Raw genomic sequence first — 22,179 nt, 5'->3', positions numbered from 1 at the left:
TCTTTCATATCTCTTAACGTCAATGGACTCAATTCTCCAGTAAAAAGACACAGACTAACAGACTGGATATATAAATAGGATTCAGCATTTTGCTACATACAGGACATACACCTCAGTGTCAAAGACAAACACTACCTCAGAATAAAAGTCTGGAAAACAATTTTCCAAGCAAATGGTCCCAGGAAACAAGCTGGAGTAGCCATTCTAATATCGGATAAGATTGACTTTCAACCAAAGATCATCAAAAACGGCACAGAAGAACATTTCATCCTCATCAAAGGAAAAATCCACCAAGAAGAACTCTCAATTCTGAACATTTATGCTCCAAATGCAAGGACACCCTCATTCATAAAAGAAACTTTATTAAAGCTCAAAGCACACATTGCACGTCAAACAATAATTGTGGGTGATTTCAACACTCCATTCTCCTCAATGGACCAATCAGGGAAGCACAAACTAAACAGAGACACAGAGAAACTAATTGAAGTTTTGGATCAAATGGATTTAACAGATTTTATATATACATATACGTATATATACACATATACACATGTATGTATATGTATATATAAACATTTCATCCTAAATCAAAAAAATATACCTTCTTCTCAGCACCTCATGGTACCTTCTCCAAAATTGACCATGTAATCGGTCACAAAACAGACCTCAACAGATATAAGGAGATTGAAACAATCCCATGCATCCTATCAGATCACCACAGACTAATGCTGGTCTTCAATAGCAACAAAAACAACAGTCCATATGGAAGCTGATCAACACCCTACTCAGTGATAACTCGGTCAAGGAAGAAATAAAGAAATTAAAGAGTTTAGAATTTAATGAAAATGAAGGTTCAACATACCCAAACTATGGGACACAATGAAAGCAGTGCTAAGAGGAAAACTCAGCTCTGAGTGCCTCCAAAAAGAAATTGAAGAGAGCATGCTTGGCAGCACACCTGAAAGCTTTAGAACAAAAAGAAACAAATACACTGACAGGAAATAAATTCAGGGCTGAAATCAACCAAGTAGAAACAAAAAGAAATTGTACAAAGAATCAACAAAACCAGGAGGTGGTTCTTTGAGAATACAAGATGGATTAACTAGAAGGTATCGAGACAGTATCTAAATTAAATTAACAAAATCAGAGATGAAAAGGGAAATCTAACAACAGAAAGTAAGGAAATTCAAAAAATCATCAGATCCTACTCCAAAAGCTTATACTCAACAAAACTGGAAAATCTAGATGAAATGGACAATATTCTAGACAGATTCCAAATATCAGAGTTAAGTCAGATAAACCATCTAAACAGTCCCATAACCCCTAAAGAAATAGAAGCAGTCTTTAAAAGTTTCCCAACCAAAAAAAGCCCAGGATCAGATGGGTTTAGTGCAGAGTTCTATCAGACCTTCAAAGAAGACCTAATTCCAATATTATTCAAACTATTCCACAAAATAGGAACAGAAGGAACACTACCCAATTTGTTCTGTGAAGCCACAGTTAAACGCTGATACCAAAATCCCGAAGACCCAACAAAGAGAATTTCAGAACAATTTCCCTTATGAATATCGATGCAAAATTCATCAATAAAATTCTGTTTTAGTCTGAAAAGATAAAACTGAGAAAAGAAATCTTTAATAAATAGCAACCAAAGAAATGTTAGCCACGTTCTTTACAGTAAACCTAACTCCAGAGCAGCAGCCTATGAGTTGTAACATTTCTGGCAAAACTCCTTCTCCAAAACCAGTGACATTAAAATTCATAACAGTCGTAAAATTACAGGTGTGAAGTAGAAATGAAAATAACTTTATGGTTGGGGGTCACCAGAACAAGGGGAACTGCATAAAGGTTCTCAAAATTAGGAAGGTTGTGACCTACTGCTCTTGAGGCATGCCAAGTATTCATTTAAAATTTTTTACTTTTATTATTTTTAATATTGTGCCTGTGTATGTGTGCATGCAAATGTATGTGTCTGTGTGTGAGTATGAACATATGAGCACAGTACCATGAAGGCCAGAGGAGTCAGATTCCACCTGGAATTACAGGTGGTTGGGAATTGCACCATTTGGGTACTGGGAACCAAACTCTGCAAAGCCAGTACATGCTTTTGACCCCTGAGTCATCTCTCTAGCCTCAATAATTCTATAAATGAAATGACTAAATTGTCAATTTAAAAGATTAAAAAAATCCTGACATTAACACCCAAAGCAAATAAACAGCTTCTTCTCCCCCTTCCTCTCCTCCTCTGCCCTAAATCCTGGCTTTGTAGAGGCTAGCACTACTGTTTCTTTTACCTTACTCAGTCTAACTAAAGTAGAAGTTCATCTTAATGTCTACCTGCTCCCTGATTTGTTTGCTGTGGTGTGAACCTAGAATCTCAAGCATGTTGAACAGTGGCTATACCACTGAGCTACAGACCTATAACCATATAGGTATTGGTAGAATAATTGAGGTAAATTATCATGTGTTGGGTTTTTTTTTTGTTGTTTTTTTTTGTTTAGGTGATTAATAAATGGTTTTCAAAAGTGATTATTTCATTTTATGTCCTTCCTCTGGTTGAAAATCCTCACTGTTCCTCCTCATTTGGTATCACTTTCTTTCTTCAGCCCTTCAGTGGCTACATGGTTGTGGGTTTCCTTTGCCTTTCTCCTGGCTAATGATACTGAGCACTGTTCATATACTCTATTGGATTTTATGTAGTTCATGGGTTTCAGTTCAGTCCCCTTTAAAATGGGTTGACCTATGTTTATATAAGCTACAGAATTTATAAGGGCTTCTTTGAGATTATTGTTTATGTATTTATATTCCACATGGACAGTATATTTTGTTTGTGCACGTTATTAGTGTCTGTAATCTAGAGAGGTTGCTAGATAATTATCTGTATATTCTAGATATTAAATCCATTGGCAGATACATGGTTTGTGAATTTTTTTCTGAACCTCTGATTACAGCATTATTTTCTAAAATTTGTTGTTTTGTTTTATTTTACATGAGATCAGTAATGTTCAGGGTGCTATGGGTATAAGCAAATTAAACTTTAATTTTTTTTTCTTTAATGTATATGGGAGCTATGTTTGTGCCAGGTGTGCAGTGCCTGTGTCCTCTTGAACTATCCAGCCCTTACATTTAATTTTTGTAAGTAGAAAATAATTTGAACGATGTCTAAGTAATTTCTGTGACCTAAGAAAATTTTGATTATCCCATGATTGTAAAATTAACCCTGGCTTTTCTTCTGGAAACTTTGTATTATTAGCTAATGTTATAATTAGAGGCTCCCTTATCTAAAAGCATTTGAGGTATGAGAACTATCATTATTTTTAAGTAAAAATGCTTTTCCAACTATTTCACTTTTACTGTGTAAATTTTCCCATCAAGTCACTGTAGTTTTTGTGTTGTTGGCTGATTTTATTTACTGTCAGGCTGTTCTGCACCAATTTGTTTTTATAAAGTCTGTATGCCAGCACCACAGCAGTTGCAATAATGGAACATGAAACCAGGTAGTATAAATCCTCCAACTTAATTCTTTTCTAAGGTTCTTTTCTGTCAGGGATTTGTTAGTATCTACTATAAGTCTCGCTAGGGCCTTGATGGAGATGGCCATGTATCTCTACACGAAAAATGGATTGGATATGTTTATTATTTTCAGATTTAATGTTTAAAGGTTTTGTTTTTATATTCTTTGTGGTATGAGTGTGTATGAGAGAGAGAAAGAGAGAGAGAGTGAGTGTGAGTGAGTGTGTGTGTGTGTGTGTGTGGTTATGTACACGAGTGCAGGTGTCTGTGCATACCAGTAGAATGTATTGGACCTGCTAGTCCCGGAGTTACTGGTGGTTGTAAATTACCTTATGTGGGCGCTGAAAATTCAGCTTGGATCCTTTGTTGAATAGAATGTAGTCTTAACCATTTAGCCATTTCTCCAGCCTTCCCTTCCCCAGTTAGCATGTTAATAAATTATCTGTTAATGTAAACAGTGTATTTTTTTCTCTGTAATCAGAATCCTTTTTATTTATTTTGCCTTACGGACTTCCAGTGCAGGTGCTATGTACAGCAGAAAACTTGCTTCAGAACTGATTTTCTTGCCATATTTTTACTGCTGAGAAGAAGGTATCTCATTGCTCATCATTAAGTTTTGCTCTCAGATTGAAGATATTCTTTTTGGTTCTAGTTTGCTGGTGGTGATTTTTGAATGGACACCAAACTTTATTAATTGTATTGTATTTCTTGCAGTAATAATATGATTATAACTGCTGTAATAAGGTTTTGCTTTGGTAGATATGATTTTTTTTCTGTGGCCATATTACTAGCATGGTCTGTGGATTCAAGAATTGGCTTCCTTGGGAGCTTGTTAGGAATGTGTACTCTCAGGCCCTAACCTGGACCTCCCAGGTCAGAATCTGCTTCTAAAAAAAGGATCACCTTCTAAAATGGTGTATATGTATAATATACATTGGTGTATATCATTGGTGTACCACGGAGTGGTCCTGCCAGAGCATGTGGAGGCACAGCAGGGACTTTTTGGCAATGGTGTGTTGAAGCCTCATCATAGATACTACTCATTCTGATTGCCTACATGTACACAATGATTCAGAAATGGTAGTCTTTAGTGTAAGAATATGAAATTCTTGTGCTGCAGAATTCTCCAGCATGCTGAACCTCAGAGCACTGAAAAGCCATAGGCTTTTACTGAAAGTAAAGTGTCAGTCTCCGTGTTCAGCATTTGGATTCTTCGTTTTGTTTTCCTATTTGTACTATTTGTTATAGAGTCTAACTTGTAGTTAGCTTTTTGCATTGAGAATATTTAGGAAAGGAAATTAATAGTAATTTTCCATAAGTTTAGCTTCTTATATATTTTCCTAACAGTATGTCTTTGTTTCTTTGAAGAGTAAAGATAGCGTTCATGATAATGAAGAGGCAAGCTGCATTTTTTATTACAGTGGTAGAAAGTGTTTAATTGAGCCTTATTATGTTTACTACATGTCTGTCTTCATCTGCCAGCAGGCCACTGAGACTAACCTGAGAGGGCGATGATAGGGCCAAAGGACTCAGAAAGAAGAATTGTATGAAAACAATTGCTTTAGTTTGGGTTAGCACTAGAGGAAAGTTTTATGAGAGACTCTACTAAAATAAAACCTGGTTTTAGTGTGAAGAAGTGGCAGAAGAAATGGTTTTTGTCTTCTACTGGTCTCAGCACTAAGTCTGTGCTGAGTGAACACAAGACAGGACGAAAGAAGTCAGTAGGGAAGGGGCAGGGGTAGTGACCACAAAACCCCAAACTGACAGGGACTGCTCTCCTTACAGATCAAAATATATGATTAGCTGTTCAGCTTACATGGCTGAAGTAGCCATTACAGCTTCCAGGTGAGTCCTGCGCTGTTAACTGTAGTGTTTTCTCAATGGTGGATTTACAGATGTTAGTTTACCTTGTAATCATAGACAACTTAAATTGTGTGGAACTTTGTTGTGATCTGGATTAGTTGTAAGGCAGCAGAGCTGTTTAACTGATGTTTAATTTGTCTGTGCTCAGGCAAATGTGAGTAGCCGTAGTGGGGAGGTCCTCATGTATTAACACAGGCAGGAGGTTGAAGGGTTCCCAAAGTTAGTGTCTTTTTAATATTTAATTTTTTCCCCTACTGGAGTTGGCTTTAGGTTTTACATAGCCTTTTACCAAGAAGTTAGAAATGTACTCACATTTTAAGTGACCGTGAACTCACTCTCCCTCTTTGCTTCTGTCTGTCTGTAGGGAGGAATGGAAACCCTGGAACTCCAGAAAGACATAAAAGAAGAATCAGATGAAGAAGATGATGATGATGAAGAATCTGGACGATTACGTTTTAAAACTGAAAGGAAAGAAGGAACAATTATTAGGCTTTCCGATGTAACTAGAGAGAGAAGGAACATTCCAGAAACTTTGGGTAATTTTTGTTTTTGGCCTGTGGGTAAATTAATTTCATCCATCCATCCATCCATCCATCCATCCATCCATCCATCCTTCCTTCCTTCCTTCCTTCCTTCCTTCCTTCCTTCCTTCCTTCCCTCCCTCCCTCCTTTCCTTTCCTTTTCCTGTTTCCTGTTTCCTGTTTCCTGTTTCTTTGATCTTTATTTCCACTTCAGATCTCTCCATATCTTATTATGAATGATTGTTGGTGAGGGTATATGGTATATGCCCAGCTGTGCTATGCTCAACATTTTGCGAAACAATCACCTCTGGATTATTTGTTTGAGTGCAATATTTAAAAGTATTTATTTATTTAGTTAGTTGTTTTCTTTGGGAGTGTATGACCTAAAGCTACCCACCTTTGTGTCTTGTGTTCTTAACTGTACTGAGGTGGTAGTAGGGGCATGCTTGGCAGAGATACTGGCCCTTCTGTGCTGGACTGTGTTCCTTAGCTAGCCAGTGCTAAATCTTGGCCATATTGATTTTATTTTGCACTTGCAATGTCCTTATAGCCATTCTTTTGAGTTTTCTCTGCCTGTTGTTCCTGGGTGTTCAGTAACTAGTTACTAGGGATCATTAACTGAATGTCAAGCACCTACCACTGAAGGTCTTTCTCAGACTGTTGCTGGCTGAGAACATTAGCCCCACCCCTCTGTACAGTCTGTGTCCTTTCCCACTGATCATTGGGTTCATATTGGAGTGTCACAGTCACCCCAGGGACTGCAAGTATTACTTAGTGGTAGAAGAAGTAGCTGACTAGAGTGACCTGGGGCTTTTGAAAGCAGTATTGGGACCACTCCCAGCCCTTTTGAGTCTTAGCCCCATGCGTTGCCCAGGAAGATTATATTTTCAGTGTGTTCTCAGGATCTTCTTGGACTTTAGAAGAACAGGGACCACCAGAGTATGGCTTTCTGAGGAGGAAGGCAAAGCTCACAGGACACCAGGGTCTACCTGCCTTTCTATTTTGTCCTAGATAAAAATAAAGGTCAAGGCCTCATTGCCTTGCTGGTCTGTCAGTTTCTCTCCATCTCCCTTACCCTTTCCCCTCCTATCTCATATCTCTCATCTCTTTTTGTGTGAATGTGTGTTTTTTATTAAATAATATTAAAAAAAAATTATATACACTGGTGTTCTGCCTGCTTGTATGTCTGTGAGTGTGTCAGATCCTCTGGAACTGGGATTACAGACAGTTATGAACTGCCACGTAGGTGCTGGGAATTGAACCCAGGTCCTCTGGAAGAACAGCCAGTCCTCTTCACCACTGAACCATCTCTCCAGCCACCCTTTATTGTTTTAAAACACCATTGTTTGTGGTTTGTATTAGTTATTGTTCTGTTGCTATGACAAAATGCCGTGACCAAAAGGAACTTAAAGTATTATTGGGCTTGTAGTTTCAGAGGCTTTGAGTTTATTATGGCAAAGCAAAGGTATGGTAGCAGGAATTGTTACTTGATCCACAAGTAGGGGGCAGAGAGAGCAACACACACTGGGATGGTATGAGTGGTCAGAAAACTCAAATCCTGCCCCTAGTGACATATCTTTTCCAACAAGTCCACACCTACTAATCCTTCCCAAATAGTTCCACCAACTGGGATAAACATTCAAATACATGAGCCTATGTACCTTGTCATTCAAGGCTTGCAGCTTGCAGCTTGCATGCTGGCTAGGAACAATGAGGGAATGAAGAAAAGACAGACAAACATAGTGAAACTGGGAGCCTATCTAGTCTTGGTAGAAAGTCTGCATAAGAGAGCAGTCTTGGGTTACAAATATCTGGGAGGAGGAAGACGCTGTTAGTCTTTGCCCACACTGACTGGACTCCCGACTCCAAGGAAAGCTTTGATATTCCTCTTGAGCCTGGTCCATATGGGCGTAATGATTCATGCCACTTTACCATGGGGCAGTCTGCCTGGAGTCCTTAAAATGATGGGGTACATTTTAAAATACATATTCCCTCAGGTCTTCACTCACTAGGGGTTCCCCTACTACCTAAGCTATAAGGGCCTTTCTCATTCAAACCACAAAATACTTGTTTTTACTACTAAAGAGGAGCAAGTCTTTCAGGGGCACATACCAATTCTTCAGGTGATCACTAAGCTGCCCTCATCCACTAACACAAATTCAACCCATCACAGATATTAATATGAATTGTATCTCTGAGATTGTATCTCCGAGGATGTGAGCATGGCTGTTCTCCAATGCTCTACTTGCCTGTATTCATATTTTAGTTTGGTCCATCCTTTTTTTTTTCCTTCCCTCCTTTTCAGAGTCATGTATACTTTGATTTTTTTCCTGAAAGCTGTCAAATCTGCTTTCTTTTCAAGGTACCTGATTACTATAACTAGTCTTTTCCAGAGACAAGGCTAGGAGGGTTGTTTTGTTATAGACAAGTCACATCCCTGGAACTAGGGAGGAGAGGGCTTAGAATCTTTAGAAGCAGTTCTATAAGGGAAATAATTTGATAATGTATTTTTTCTCTAAAAAGGACTAAGTACATTTTTTTAGAATGTGGGAATTGAACAAAAGAAAATGCTAAAAGTCTTTTTCTTTATTTAGAGTTCTAATTTAAGGAAGCATAATGTTTTGAAAGTTTACTAGAAAAATCATTCAAAGTTGGGTCATTCTCAATATACAAAGGATGTTAACACTCCTCAGAAGACTGAGAGTTTCCTGAGAGAAGAAGCTTCCTTGTAGGGCTCGCACCTTCCCGGACAGTGGACAGATAGAAAGCTTGGTGAGGAAGATGGTGCCACAGTCTTTGAGAGCTGGAAGTTTACATGAGTGTTACCTGTAGGCTTGTCTTTGTGTCCCTAGTCCCAAGATGAAATTTATTGGATTGTAAAGCAGTTTGCCTGCTTTTATACTGAGATAAAAGTGTATTACTTCTAGAGTCCCTGTGTTCTCTAGTGATGGATAGTTTTTGAACATTTGATTTTTTTTGTTTTTTGTTTTTTGTCATTTTGTTTACAAATAAAATCTTATAAAAAATTAGGTTTATTTTGTGTTTCCTGAAACAAACGTGTGTTTATCGTGTGTGGAGCTCAGAAAGGGGCCTGGATCCTCTGAAACTGGAATTAGGATGTTTATGAATGGCCGTGTAGGTGCTGAACATTGGACTTGGGTCCCCTGGAAGAGCAACCAGTCCAACTCCTAAGCCAACGCTACAGCCCACAAATAACTTACTCCTTTAGTGATAGATAGCCTTGGTTACTCTTAAGAATCAGTTGCTGCTATGGTACTTCTCATTTCTGACTCCGAAAGCTTGTGTGTGAAGTGATCTTTTGGAGATCTAGAATGGAGTTTGATCATTTTGAGACACATGATGAGCAAAATCTCACTCGTTGATTGGGATATTTACTTCAAGCTGGGTTAAAAAATAGAATTTGGGGCTAAGGTATTCTTATTTAATTGGTTAGCCCTTTTCACAGTCAGGACTTTTTCTGCAAGTTAAACCTTACAGAAATATATTTAAGTCATGCTTTTCTCTATTTTCCCAAGAATGACATCCAAATGTGAATTCAGAATGTAAATCATTTGTGCCACAGGCATAGGTGGTAATTCTCTGGTAGAGCCCAATTGAGCTAGAGTGTATGTGTAAAGCATTGGTTTATTGTATATGAAAATTCCAGGACATGCTCTACACAAGGATACTTTGACCAGATTTTCTCTAGACTTAGCTTAGAAGTGAGAATAGTGGCTCTCTTGTTCTAGGAAGCATTTTGAAAGCAGCGATGGCCGTGAGGGAAAGTGTTTTTTAAAGCTAAGCTTCCTAGTCACTCTGAGTTTTGTGTTCAGTCTCACTGGCACATCCATCATATTAAATTACTTTTTATTGCTTTGTCTTAACTGCTTGACAACTCTTACGTCTTGTCTATTGAACTAACACGTTCATAGACCTGTTGGAAGAACACTTTCATCCAGTGACAGTGGGTGGTTGTTAATGCTAGTAGACACATACTTACCTTTTTATGCTATGGTTCTTGTTTTAAAATTTTGGAGGTTCAGTTATTTTATGATGTTTGCTATTTTTATTTTGCCAAACTGTATGACATAAGTATATATTCATTTCTAACTGCTAATTATTTGGATGCAAATATATTGTTCCTGGAAATGGTGTAGTATAATTGTAGTTGCTTTGTGATATATCCCTTTAGGATTTGGACATAGTTCAGGAAACACTTATAGGGAAATTAACATTTCAGTTGAAGTTACAAATGTAATTTCTATCCTGTCATATTTTGGTGACCTTTTGTGACAGTTTGTCTCAATTGGCGGAGAGCATTTTTTCTTGCTGATTAAAGATGTCATTTGAAACCATTTTATTACTAAGGATAGTAAAATTAATCTTGACACTCAGAACCACTAGAAAAATAATTGCTGATTCATTGCATAAAATGTGTGTGTGAAGCAATAATGTAGTCAAGATTAAAATAAAAATCTATGCTGATTAAAAGATTATGTTTTCTCATTTGAATGAGAGGAGATTCCATATCAATATTTTCAAGAAAATGAATTATGACTTAGAAAATTTTAGTCTGATGTGTCAAAGTAGACTCCTGTGATACTTAACTGCCCTCAGTGAAGAAGGAAGGCTTATGATAGCGTTTAGTGATATTTTGAGAAAATACATATTTACTAATATAGGATAAATGTACATAAATACTATGTAGTCGTATTAATAAATCGAACTTTTTAGATACTGCTGTAAAATAAAGGGACCCTATATGGATGAAAGGGCTCCCTTAGATGCTTAGGATCTACTATTGGAAGATTTTTAGGGTCGGTGCCATGTTCATTGCACTGTGAAACATAGGAACCCATGTAGACCCATGAAGCTCCTGCTTTGCTCTAAGTAGCCAGCTTTTTTCTTTTTTCTTTTTCTTTCTTTCTTTTTTTTTTTTTTTTTTTTTTAAATGCATGGCTTTCCTCTTATTTGACAAAGTGTAGCTGGCTGCATGGACACACAGCGTCTTTTTACAGCATGACATGTTATGGATGTAAAAGTTTAAAGCAAAATGCAGTTAATGACTGTTCCATTCAGGAGTTATCCTTCATAATTTGACTTCAGAAGGAAGTCAGTAATGGCTTTGATTTATTTCAGAATACTCGGGGTTTATTGGTTTTGTTTGTTTGTTTCCTCCTGATTCTGTGCCATTGCACAGTAGTAGCATTTTCTTGGTTTTGTTTTGTTGTTTGTTTTTGGTTTTTGAAATGGGGTTTCTCTATTTAACCCTGGCTGTCCTGGAACTTTGTAGATCAAGCTGACCTCAGATTCATGTAGATTCACCTGCATCTGCCTCCAGAGTGCTGGGGCTAAAGGCATGCACCACCATGCCCAACTAGTGGCATTCTTTTACTGACCTCATTGGTTCCCAGTAGAGGAGTGGTTTCGTTCTCTACTGTAATGGTCTGTAAACATTGACTGCTTTTTAGACATACTAAATGTACACTGTGAAAATGAAAGCATTTAAGATTGATAGACGCCGGGTGTTGGTGGCACATGCCTGTAATCCCAGCACTCTGGGAGGCAGAGCAGGCGGATTTCTGAGCTCAAGGCCAGCCTGGTCTACAGAGTGTGTTCTAGGACAGCCAGGGCTACACAGAGAAACCCTGTCTTGAAAAAACCAAATCCAAACACCCCCCTACCAAAAAAAATTGATATTTGTATTAGAAATTGGTACTTGGTTCTTAATGTTCTCTGCACAGATGTGTGTAGTATGTGCTGTACTTAACACCTGTACATCTTTTTACATAGAGCTTTCTGCAGAAGCCAAAGCTGCACTGCTTGAATTTGAAGAAAGAGAGCGACAGCACAAGCAGGGGCGCTATGGTTCCCGGCGGGGAGGAAGGCGAGGAGGCTCTCTGATGTGCCGTGGAATGGGAGACCAGAGGCGAGACAACAGCGAGAGGGGAAGGATGAAGGAGCACAGACCTGCCCTGCTTCCTACACAGCCGCCCGTTGTGGTAATTACAGTGTTACAATGCAGTACCTGACAGTGTTAGAACAATGAAAGTGTGCTCCTGTGGTCTACACAGCTCACACACCTTTTCTGAAATGACACTGAAGCAGTAGAAGAAATGACTGAAGCTTTTGAATTTTGGTCTGTGGTAAGATTTTATTTGTACCCTGAGGATTGGGTCCTTTTTCTATTGGGTAGTTAAAAATCCATCTCAACACTTCTGTTAAGTAGCTGATAGCCTGTGTGGCTCCAACCGAGCCCTGCTTTTCTCCCTTATATCAGTGAGGCTGCCTCAATAATGCTGCTGAAATATGCTGATGTAAACACAGGATTTAGGCCATAGTTGATTGTTTTATAAACTCTTCCTATAGGTTTTCCCCTCTATAGCAGTTTTTCTTAATTATATCTTTTAAAAATGTTCATAACTCGAGACTGAACTATGCAATTGGATGGATTTCTTCTGGGAGGTCTCAGCAAAGATAGGAGTCATGGTACGTTGTCCTTTTGTAAGCTAGAGGTAAACTTCATAGCTTTCTCCTTTGGTAAACAGTGTTAGGAAGAAACATAATAGAAGATATGACCCTAGTGTATGCCACATACCCCTCTAAGGCTTGCAGCCTACACTTGGCTTCTGTTAACATTGTTTTAGATTCCATCCATTGGTGAAGTGATGAAGTAGAAAGGGTGCTGTTGGCCTTGCATGAGAATGCAGTTTTAATGTACCACAGGGAAGAGGGAAAGGTGGGTGATAGCACTTGAAAGTTTGGTGACATCAGAACATTGCTCTTTTGTACACAATTGGTTGGTTCTCTGTCAAGGTTAACAAGTTATGCCCCAGACTAGTTTTTCATCAACATGAGTGCCTATTTACCAGTGAGAAGGAAAATGGAAAGCAGGTGAGATAACCTTTAACAGCTAGTCAAAAAGCAAAGGTAACCTGCATCCTAACAGGGTACCTGTGTCTTTGAATGCTGGTGTAACTGACCCCCTGGTGGGTTGCATAGCCACCAAACCCTCTGACCAGCCATGCACTTTGGCTGAAGTCTGTCTTTCCTAATGGGGCTATCATGTCAGCTTGCCGGTGGTGTCCCTCCCTAAGCTGCAGAGATGCTTGATTCTGTTGACTTACTCCTCATGCAGAACGGATCTGTCCCCTTGCCTATTCACCTCCTCATTCTCAGAGGAGTGTTGTTGGGTCTTGTTTCTTGCTCTGGGTTCTGGTTTGTTCTTGAAGTCAGCTTCCTGCACTCTTAGTGGACACTCATTCTGGGTGTCTGTCTTATGGCTCATATCCCAGGGTCTGAAGGGTCACGTGGCTTCCTTTCTCTTTTAGGCTGCTTTGCTTTAGAGCTCCTCTACCTCTTCCCCTGCCACCCCTCACACTTACATGCTGTTCCCTGAAGATTGTACCACGAGCTAACAGCTCCATCATGTCATGTTACCATGTCTTTGGTGGGAACTTTTGGAATAGTTGTATTTCTCCAGGTCTCTCTCAGAGTTTGGGCTCTCCATTCAGAAGAAATCAACTGTGGGGAAGCTCCTCTAAAGCACCCAGCTAGAGTTCCTGGTGGAGTCCAGGCCAGAACAAAATTTTCTGCTCAGCTGAGCGCCCCCCCCCCCCACCCAGGTTAATGAATAATGATAGTAGAAGGGTAACATTATTAAATAGGGCTCATAGCATCCAGCAGAAACCATCCAGGGATGTTGAGGTATTTCTAGTTTAGCTTTTTCTTCATTAATGAGCTTCCCATGGATGAACTAATAGTTTCTCTTTCACACTGTAGATATTTTAGGTGTTTTTATATCATGGGATAAACAATAATAAGATCTACTATTCAACAGTTTGCTATTCTCAGTATTAGTCATTAGTTAATGACATGACTTAGCTATTCTCAATGACAATCTTTTTTTTTTTTTTTTTTTTTTTTTTTATTCTTGGGCAGTGTGTTGTTCTTGTCCTTCCTTGTCAGAAAGTTAGGGGGAACTTTAGAAAGACATGCTAATGTCTGAAATGGGGAGGAGAGGAGATCCCACCCCACTCCCCAATTTCAATGCCAGCCTCTCTCAGTAAGCTCAAACAACATGCAACCTTTTCCAATTCTATATATTACACACTTGCATGCATAAAAGTAATGGGCAGTGTGCCCTGGATTCTAGGAATAGGAGAGTTCAGGTTTATTGGTTTCTGAATCTTTGGAGAAGTCCTTTTTTGAGAAAGACAAGCAGCCAAAGCCCTATACAATTTAACTTTAATCTTCTCATTCCTCTGAAGTCTTTTGACAGACTGGGGCTGCTCATCCCATCCACCTCACACTGTGAGCAGTCATTTTCCCAGAAAGGGCATCATTGGGGCTTTCTCACCTTGCATGTTGTTGTATCCTTCAATTGAATGCAGAAACCCTCTATAATTGGGCATCATCCCAGGGAAAGGACTAATTAGACAGCTGAATTACAAAGTGTTTTGACTACAAATTGGCAGTAGTTGATTCGATTAGTGATTAAAAGCAAAACTCGAAGAATCAGATTGTCTGATTCAAACTCACTTTCTGCTCCAGTCAGGAATAGGCCTGCTGCTTCCTGTACAACCTTTCAATGGGGACCTGAGGCATGGGCCTGTTGGGGATTGCAGGGCCACTTTAGGTATCTTGGCTACTTTAAGTTGTGCTTCTATTTGTTTGTTTGTTTATTGATCCTCTATACATATTCTATGCCTTCCTCCCCCCCCCCCCCCCCCCATTAAACAGGAAGTCCCTTTGCCTATCTTCTCCATTCACAGTCTATTATTCTCTCTGCTCAAGGCATCTCTTTTCTCTAGTGGAGGCTTGGCCCAGACACCACTTTCTCAAAGCATCTTCTTGGAACAGCTCTATGTAGCCGTGACCCTTTTAAATGGCAAGTTTCTAGTTACTGCTTCCTTCTGCCTTCTGTCCCCTTGAGAAGAGGCAGGGCTAACTATGCTTAGAGGCTATGGGTATCTTCGCTCATTATGGACAATTTGTTTCCTGGGCAGAATTTTATTTCTTCAGAATTCATGCTGTGGGGGCTATCATTTCTTCTTTTTTTGCCATGGACTGGCTGAGTTGCGTGACATCTTGTTAGTCTATTGCACATCCTGTGTACAAAGTTTGTGTACAAGTTTTCACTCTAAGTCTACGTCTAAGAAGTTAATTGGTGTAAGCTTGTAGCATATCAGCATTACTTTTGTATTCTTCTAAATGTTGATTTCTGTGACATTTTCTCTCTTGGTGGTTTTCAGGCTCACTCTCCAAGATTAATCCCTCCTCCACAGCCGCAGCCTCCACCACCACCACCACCACCTCAGCAGCAACCAATCAGAAGTCTGTTCCAGCAGCAGCAGCTGCAGCCTCTACTGCCCTTACAGCACCCACATCACCCCTCCCCACCACAGGGAGTGCACATGCCCCCCCAGATCGAGACTCCAAGGATGATGCTGACCCCTCCCCCAGTGACTCCTCAGCAGCCCAAGAACATCCACATCAACCCACACTTCAAGGGGACAGTGGTAACCCCTGTTCAAGGTGCGTGTTTTTTTCTGGTATGTGTTCATTCATAAAACTACCACAGAAGCAGCTAGATTCATATTCAGGTCTGTGAGGAGTCACCGACACAGTGTAATTTGTAATGTAACTTTGAAGAAACTCATTTCTTCAAAATGTCTATCTATTACTTTGTGACTGAATAGAATATACTGCGCCAATCTCAATGTGAGGCACAATCTGAAGGTAGTTGTTGAAGTCTCTGAATGCTTATTTCATGTGTCTCATGGCAAGGATGTTGGAAGTGACAGCTGTTCTTCTTAGGTCAAACATGGTGTGCCTCTTTAGTTTGTGTTACCCAACAGGGAAGAACCAGGCTATCTTTCCTTTATTGCTGTAACAGAAGAGGTGATGGAGCTGGGAGCTGTTATGTGTAGCTTCTCTGAAACACTTGCTTCTCTCTGTTCCACCTGTTCCAGGCACCCTGGCTTTGTTGGAGAGCAGAGCAGACCAGAGTTCTGTTCATGTTCTTGCTCCTTCATGGGCAGAGGCAGACTGTCAGCACTCAAGGTCGGTGATAGGCCTTGTGTGGCATGCTGAAAGCAGATGCAGAGGGAAAGTAGAGCAGTGTTGGGAGTGTGAAGTGGAAACTTGAGGGTTCTTTGGAGAGTTAGTTGTGTTGTGGTGTTTTGTTGGGGCACAAAGGTGAAGGAATGTTTTCCTGAAGTGGACACGGGTGAAAGACTAAGGCAGACTCGTGAAGGAGTCTTTTGCTGTAGTAGACACAGGAGAGAGGATATTCTGATAAAGCAAGCACTTGAGAGGACACATGATGACGGCATGCATGTATTTATTGGTCTGCCTTACATTGCATTTGTCGCGACTACATAGAAAGAAACATGCCAAAAACCCTCTGGTGATGTGCTGTGGTTTCTTGCTGCTTCCATGGACGTGGACTGATTGGCAGAGTGATGCCACCTGAGACAGACGCACATGCTAAGGCAAGACTCATGCTGAGGCAAGGCCCATGGAGGACACATGATATCTGGAGGGTATAAATAAGACTCAGTGGACAGGGACGGAGGAGACTGAACTTGGCTTGCTGATAGAGCTAGCTGTACAATGCTTATTGGTCTTTCTTCTTTGCTGATCTTCACTGTACTGAGAGAGGAACAGGTGAGAACTTTTCCGGGTACCTGGTATCTCTCCATGTCTTTCTTGCTGATTTGTGCTGAGGCCTGGCTGTGCCTGCTCAGTGGTGCCACCACTGCTGCTGACCTGACTCTACTGGACTGCTGATATTTCCATGAGGTGTTGTGAGTGGATTGAGCTTCCACTGCTGACTGAACTGAATTACCCATTTCCAGACAACATAGACAGGACCTATTTCTGAACAGGTCCACTTCCCCCATATTCTTTCTTTCTACTACCTCTGGTGGATGATGGGCTAAAAGGGAGGTTAAAGCATTTAAGAACCATCATTAAAAAGAGGCGTTGAAAAAAATTAAAGTTAGAGGAATGTATACAGTTATCTGGGAGTTAATTGAGTTGGTTAGTTCCAGGGAATGAAGAGTGGCTCATTGAAGATGGACACGAGTAAGAGGGGCTGTTGATAGTGAGCACACGTCTGGGTTTGAAGTAATTAAGAGAGGCAGACACCTTATGGGTAACAAAAGGAGGGAAGTGATGCAGGGTCCCCCCATGTGGGCCCATGTAAGGGCTAGTTTTGAATGGGAGGAGTTGCCTGGGTTATGGTATATCAAGCTGAGGCACAAGGGATTTTGCTTCTCACATAGCTGAAATGGTCATTTGGTAATAGAATGCATTTTTACTGTGCTTCTGTTTATGTATCATTTTAGTGCTCTGTTATTATTTGCTACTGACATCTTACTATTTGATCCTTATACTTGAAAATGATGTTATACCAAACAACTTGTAGTGCTTCTCTTACCTAAGTTAAAAATGGGTTACTGTGGAGGCAACTGGGAACATCAACAGCATGTTGGCCCAGGAGCCACTATCTAATGCATATTGTAGTGGTGGATCAAGAAAGAGCAAGATCAGAAGTCACAGTGACAGCAGAGCAGTTGTTGAAATAGGTACCATTGGAACTCATTGCAGCTGCTTAATAGTCATTTAGCATTTGGGGTAAATTGGAAAGATGAAAAGTTTGGATAGGTGGATGTCTCATGAGCTAATTGAAAATCAAAAGTGTCATTTTGTCTCAGTTCTACTCAATAACAACAAGGTATTTCTTGAGTAGTCTGTGATGTGATAAAAGGTGATAGCTTGTGAAGACCAGTTAGGTGGATGGACCAGGAAGTGAAGAGGACTGGGGAGAAGTGTGGCCAGCTAGTATATGATTGCAGAAGCCAGGACTCAGAGCATTGTGCAGCAGAGGCAATGGGAGGCTGCATGTAATGCAGGTGGAGTGGACGAATAGGGAAGAGAGGTGAGCTCAAGAGCTAAAGAGATTTCACTGGTTGAGAGAGAAAACAAAATGTAGGGTCTCTTGACTGTGCTAGTCAAGCTGCTTGCTTATTCAAGGCATTCTCCATCTTTGCCTCCTCAGTGCTGGGATTACAGCTGGGTTACATAGCCATGGGGCATATCTGCAGGGCCTAGGGATCTAACCATCTCTCCAGCCCCCAACATAAGTCTCTTTTTAAGTTTCCCTAAATTGAACTTTTCAGTGGTTGTCCTACACCAGTATCAGTTAGGCATTTCCTTATAAATTTCAGGTGGCTGGTAAGATGCATAGATTTTCTTCAGCCTAACAGAAATAATAGTGTTGGAAGCACAAAATAGTAAAGCTGTAACTAGGCCCTGGGATGTTCTGTAGGCCAAATGGTGTGATTTGCTGAAAGTCACCAGGCCGGGAAAATACTAAATTCAGGTCCTGCATCCTGGAACTTGAGTGACTCAGCAAATGCCAGTCTGCTTGACGCTCTTTACTGTCACCATGAGCCCAGGACCTTTGACACGACTTGTTCTTTGCCTTTTGTGTACCTTATGCCAGAAAGAGGAAGACCTTATTCTCACTTGCCTCATGTGCTTGTTCATTTAGTACTTTGTTAATATGCTTAAATCAAAGCCCCAATTCTTGGGAGAGACTAAGTGCCGAGATATGTTCTACACATGCAAAGTATAGCTCAGACTAACATGTCTCACAGTCTTAACAGCTAAGTGCACTTACAAATCTTTTTAAAATGTATACCTTTAATCCCAGGACTTGGGAGGCAGAAGCAGATCTCTATACATTTGAGGCCAGCCTGTTCTATATAGTTCCTTGATAGCCAGAGCCACATTGTAAAACCCTGTCTCAAAGCAAACAAAAAAAGATTGATTCTGTCCGTCTGTCTATCCATCGATCCATCAATCCATTCATCCATTGATCCATCCATCCATCCATCCATCCATCCATCCATCCATCCATCCAGGGTCTTAGTATGTAGCCTCGGTTGGCATCGAGCTCAAACTGTGTAGACTAGGCTAACCTGAAATTCACAGAGATCTGCCTGTTTCTGCTACTTGGGTGCTAGAGTTTTAAAGGCATGTATCTCTATGCCTAGATGGACTTATTTTTACTTATGTGAATTGGTGTGGTTGGTGTAGGTATATGTGTATGTGTATGTAGATATTCATGGAGGCCAAAAGGTGTTGGATCCCTTGAGTTGGAATTGCATATAGTTGTTAGCTGTCCAGAATGAAGTTATGAACTTGAATGCCTGCAAGAGAGAGTATGCACTTTTAACCACTGAATTATCTCTACATCCCCCTGAAAATTAATTTATTAAGTAAATGTATGAGTATGTTTACATGTGTGTATATATGTGGTGTTGGTGCTGAAACTCAGAGCCTTCCCCATGCTAGGTGCTAGGTAAATGCTTTTCCACTGAGAGAGAGCTCCTGATCCTTGCATGTCTTTTTTTTAATTTTATTTGTTTTGTTTTTTGAGGGTGAAATTCTGCTTCATTGTAATATGATTTAACCAGTTTGGTAGACTCCAGATATCTATTCTTACAACTGTAATAAATTGAAAATGTCTTCTTTTAGATACACAGGCTGCTAAGAGTAGTAAATGCCAACATTTGGGGTTCAGTGCTTAACTAGACTGGTGGAAACAGCAAAAAATTTAAGTTTCCTTCTGCTCAATGAGGTGCATAGTGAGGGGTTGGGTCTTGATCCTACAGCTCTCTGGGCCAGAGCACAGCTGTTCCTATGTTCTGTTCTGCTCCTGTGAAGTCTGTATTTTCATAAAAATGGTTTATTTTTCTGGAACAAAGAGGGTGGAGACATTGTCAGTATTGCCAACTACTTTGAGGTTCTTTTTAACAGAGCCATTCATAGAAACAATCAGCTCTTACCTCCCAGTTCTTACCTCCCAGTTCTTATTGTGCAGTATTGGAATTGTTTAGTTCCTATAAATGGTTTGGAAGCTAGGCGTTTTATATTTGGTACTTGATTTAGAAATACTTTCCATCTGTTGTTAAATGCACCTTTTCTACACCTTCATATAATCTTCTGAGGTGAGAATACTCTTTCTCTGCTTCATAGCCTGCTCTTTCCCTTTAGACTCCTGTTTGCACTGTGTCTTCTCACAGGAAGTTTTATCCAACAGCAAGTATCAGGATAGAGGTTTGCTTCTTGTCATTCTCCGTAAGCCTGTATGAGTGTTGTTCCAGCTTTTCTCTGCCCGCCTGTTTTCTTCCTCCTCTTTTCTTCCCTCTCTTGTGACCCCATAGAATTCACGTTTCAGTTTGTATGTATAACTGTCAGTCTTAATTAAGCTCACTGTTTAGCTCAGTTTGGCCTCAAACGTGCAACAGTCCTCCTTCATACTCCTGAATGGTGGGGTTACAAGTGTCCCCACAATGTCATATCCTACTGAAACTAAATCTTCATAAAAATTTACCTTATTTTGTTGTAAAAATATTTGAACTCTAAATAGTAATTCTTTGTTAGAACTTAAGCTTCATATTGGTAGTTTTATTTTGGGCTAAAACTACCCTTCCCTCTCCCTTAAAAGTACTAAGTATTTATAGATGAAGTCTAAACTTAATGTTGCTATGTGCTCATTGTATGAAATGTATACTTTGTATGTATATTCCTCCTGCCAGCTGGTCTGATGCCAAGTGCTTAAAATCTATTTTCTTACAGTGCCCTTGCTGCCAGTTCCAAGCCAGCCAAGGCCTGCCGTGGGACCCCAAAGATTTCCAGTGAGTAGCAGCTGCTGTTCTCTCTGGCAGGGGGAAATACATGGTGACTGAGAGGTACTGGTGTTGTGCTTATCTGGCCAGAAACAGTGGTAAAATGTTCACTGCAGTCTCTGGTGGAAAATGTCTATTAAAACCTTAAGGTCACTGGCTGTTTGAGAGTGAAATTAATTCTGTAGCTATAAAATTGCTGAATCAGGACTATCAGAGGAATGCTTTTCATCTTAATATGAATTCTGATTTTTGTCATGCTTCTGTGTTGAGGGCACATCTTACAGGGAACATGGCATATGTGAGTCTTTGTGTCAAATTCTAGGAAATAAGAATTAAGTGCTTGGTTATTAAAGAACTGAGAGTATTCTTGAGCCACGGGTTTCCTGTTTGTTCTTAAGTAAAAAAGTCTGAAACAAAGCACACACTCATGCTTCTTGTCCTTTATCTGTGACTAGAAGAAAACCATCCAGTATTTGCTTAAATATATGCATTTTACTTTCTTTGAATTCTTGGTTTATTAAAGCCCTGAATACATGTTCTTTTTAAGAACCATGGGGAAATTAGTCCAGGCGTTGAAATGCCAGTACTGTTTATATGGAAAAAAGAAAGTGATTTTTGAGTATGTGTAAGTTGCCTATTGATGATGAACAATTGATGGATGTGTGTGGTAGCTCCAGACAGATTAGATGGAGAGCTTGCCTAACTAACCAGGTCCGCTGAAAAGGGCAATGCTGAATTCAGGGTGTAGAGTAATTTTTTGACACTCTTGCTTTGTTGCTGTTATTTGTGGTACCATCTGAAGCTGTTTCTTTTTTGTCTTGTTTCCATACTTAGCAAAGTTTATTTTCTTAGATTGCTGTTCAAATTGTATAAATTTAGTTGTTTTTAGTTCCCAATTCTTATTCAGAACATCTTTGTAAGTGGCTGCATCCCCCAGGCTGTCGTGACGTCATTCCATGTGTGAGGAAGCATTTGGTTTAGTTTGTAATGCTGCTTCTCTTTCTTCAGACCTGTGTGAAATTTGCTATTGGTCTTGTTTTCATGTTTAATTTACATCGTGGTGCTATAATTTGATGAAAAACAGCAATGCTGGTTTTCAGAAATTTATGGTATTTAATATTTTTATGAAATAGATTACTTGTCAATATGAAATTAAAGTAATTTGCAATTTTTATTTAACCTTTATTTTTCAGTTGTGCATAATATAATTTTATCTGATAATAGAAGAGAAAAACCCAATGCTGTTTTAAGAATATTATTAGAGGAAAATGAAAGCTAAGCACTTGGAGGTCAGAGGGCAACTTGGAAGGAATTGGTCCTCTCCTTCTACCATTGGGTTCCAGGGATGGAACTCAGGTTGTAAGGCTTTGTGGTTGGCATGTAGTTACTGCTCAATTGCTGTGAAGAGACACCGTGACCAAGGCAACTCTTAAAAAGGAAAAAATTTATTTGGGGGCTTGCCTACAGTTTTAGAGGATTAATCCCTGATCATCATGGTGGGAAGCACACAGACATGGCACTGGAGCAGTAGCTGGAAGTTTTATATCCTAATGTGGGTGTAGGCAGTATTTAAATGA

At 39.8% G+C, this 22,179-nt stretch overlaps 1 protein-coding gene across 7 annotated transcripts in view; it reads left to right on the top strand.

Annotated features, from left to right (window-relative positions):
* Positions 1-22,179, top strand: part of Rbm33 (RNA binding motif protein 33) — a 101,110-nt gene that overhangs the window by 32,769 nt on the left and 46,162 nt on the right. For 6 of the 7 annotated variants that reach the window (XM_052172962.1, XM_052172958.1, XM_052172965.1 and 3 more), the window contains 4 exons: positions 5,741-5,912; positions 11,691-11,899; positions 15,152-15,434; positions 20,553-20,611. In XM_052172962.1, coding sequence (XP_052028922.1) covers positions 5,741-5,912; positions 11,691-11,899; positions 15,152-15,434; positions 20,553-20,611 — 723 coding nt within the window. Of the gene's footprint in view, positions 1-5,296; positions 5,359-5,740; positions 5,913-11,690; positions 11,900-15,151; positions 15,435-20,552; positions 20,612-22,179 lie in introns of those variants that run through there. The other variant, XM_052172964.1, reaches the window with a different exon arrangement.

Source organism: Apodemus sylvaticus, chromosome 2, assembly GCF_947179515.1.
Source record: "Apodemus sylvaticus chromosome 2, mApoSyl1.1, whole genome shotgun sequence".
NCBI classification, from domain to species: Eukaryota; Metazoa; Chordata; class Mammalia; order Rodentia; family Muridae; genus Apodemus; species Apodemus sylvaticus.
The sequence above is the reverse complement of the archived record's forward strand: the minus strand, read 5'-3'. Positions and strand labels throughout refer to the sequence as shown.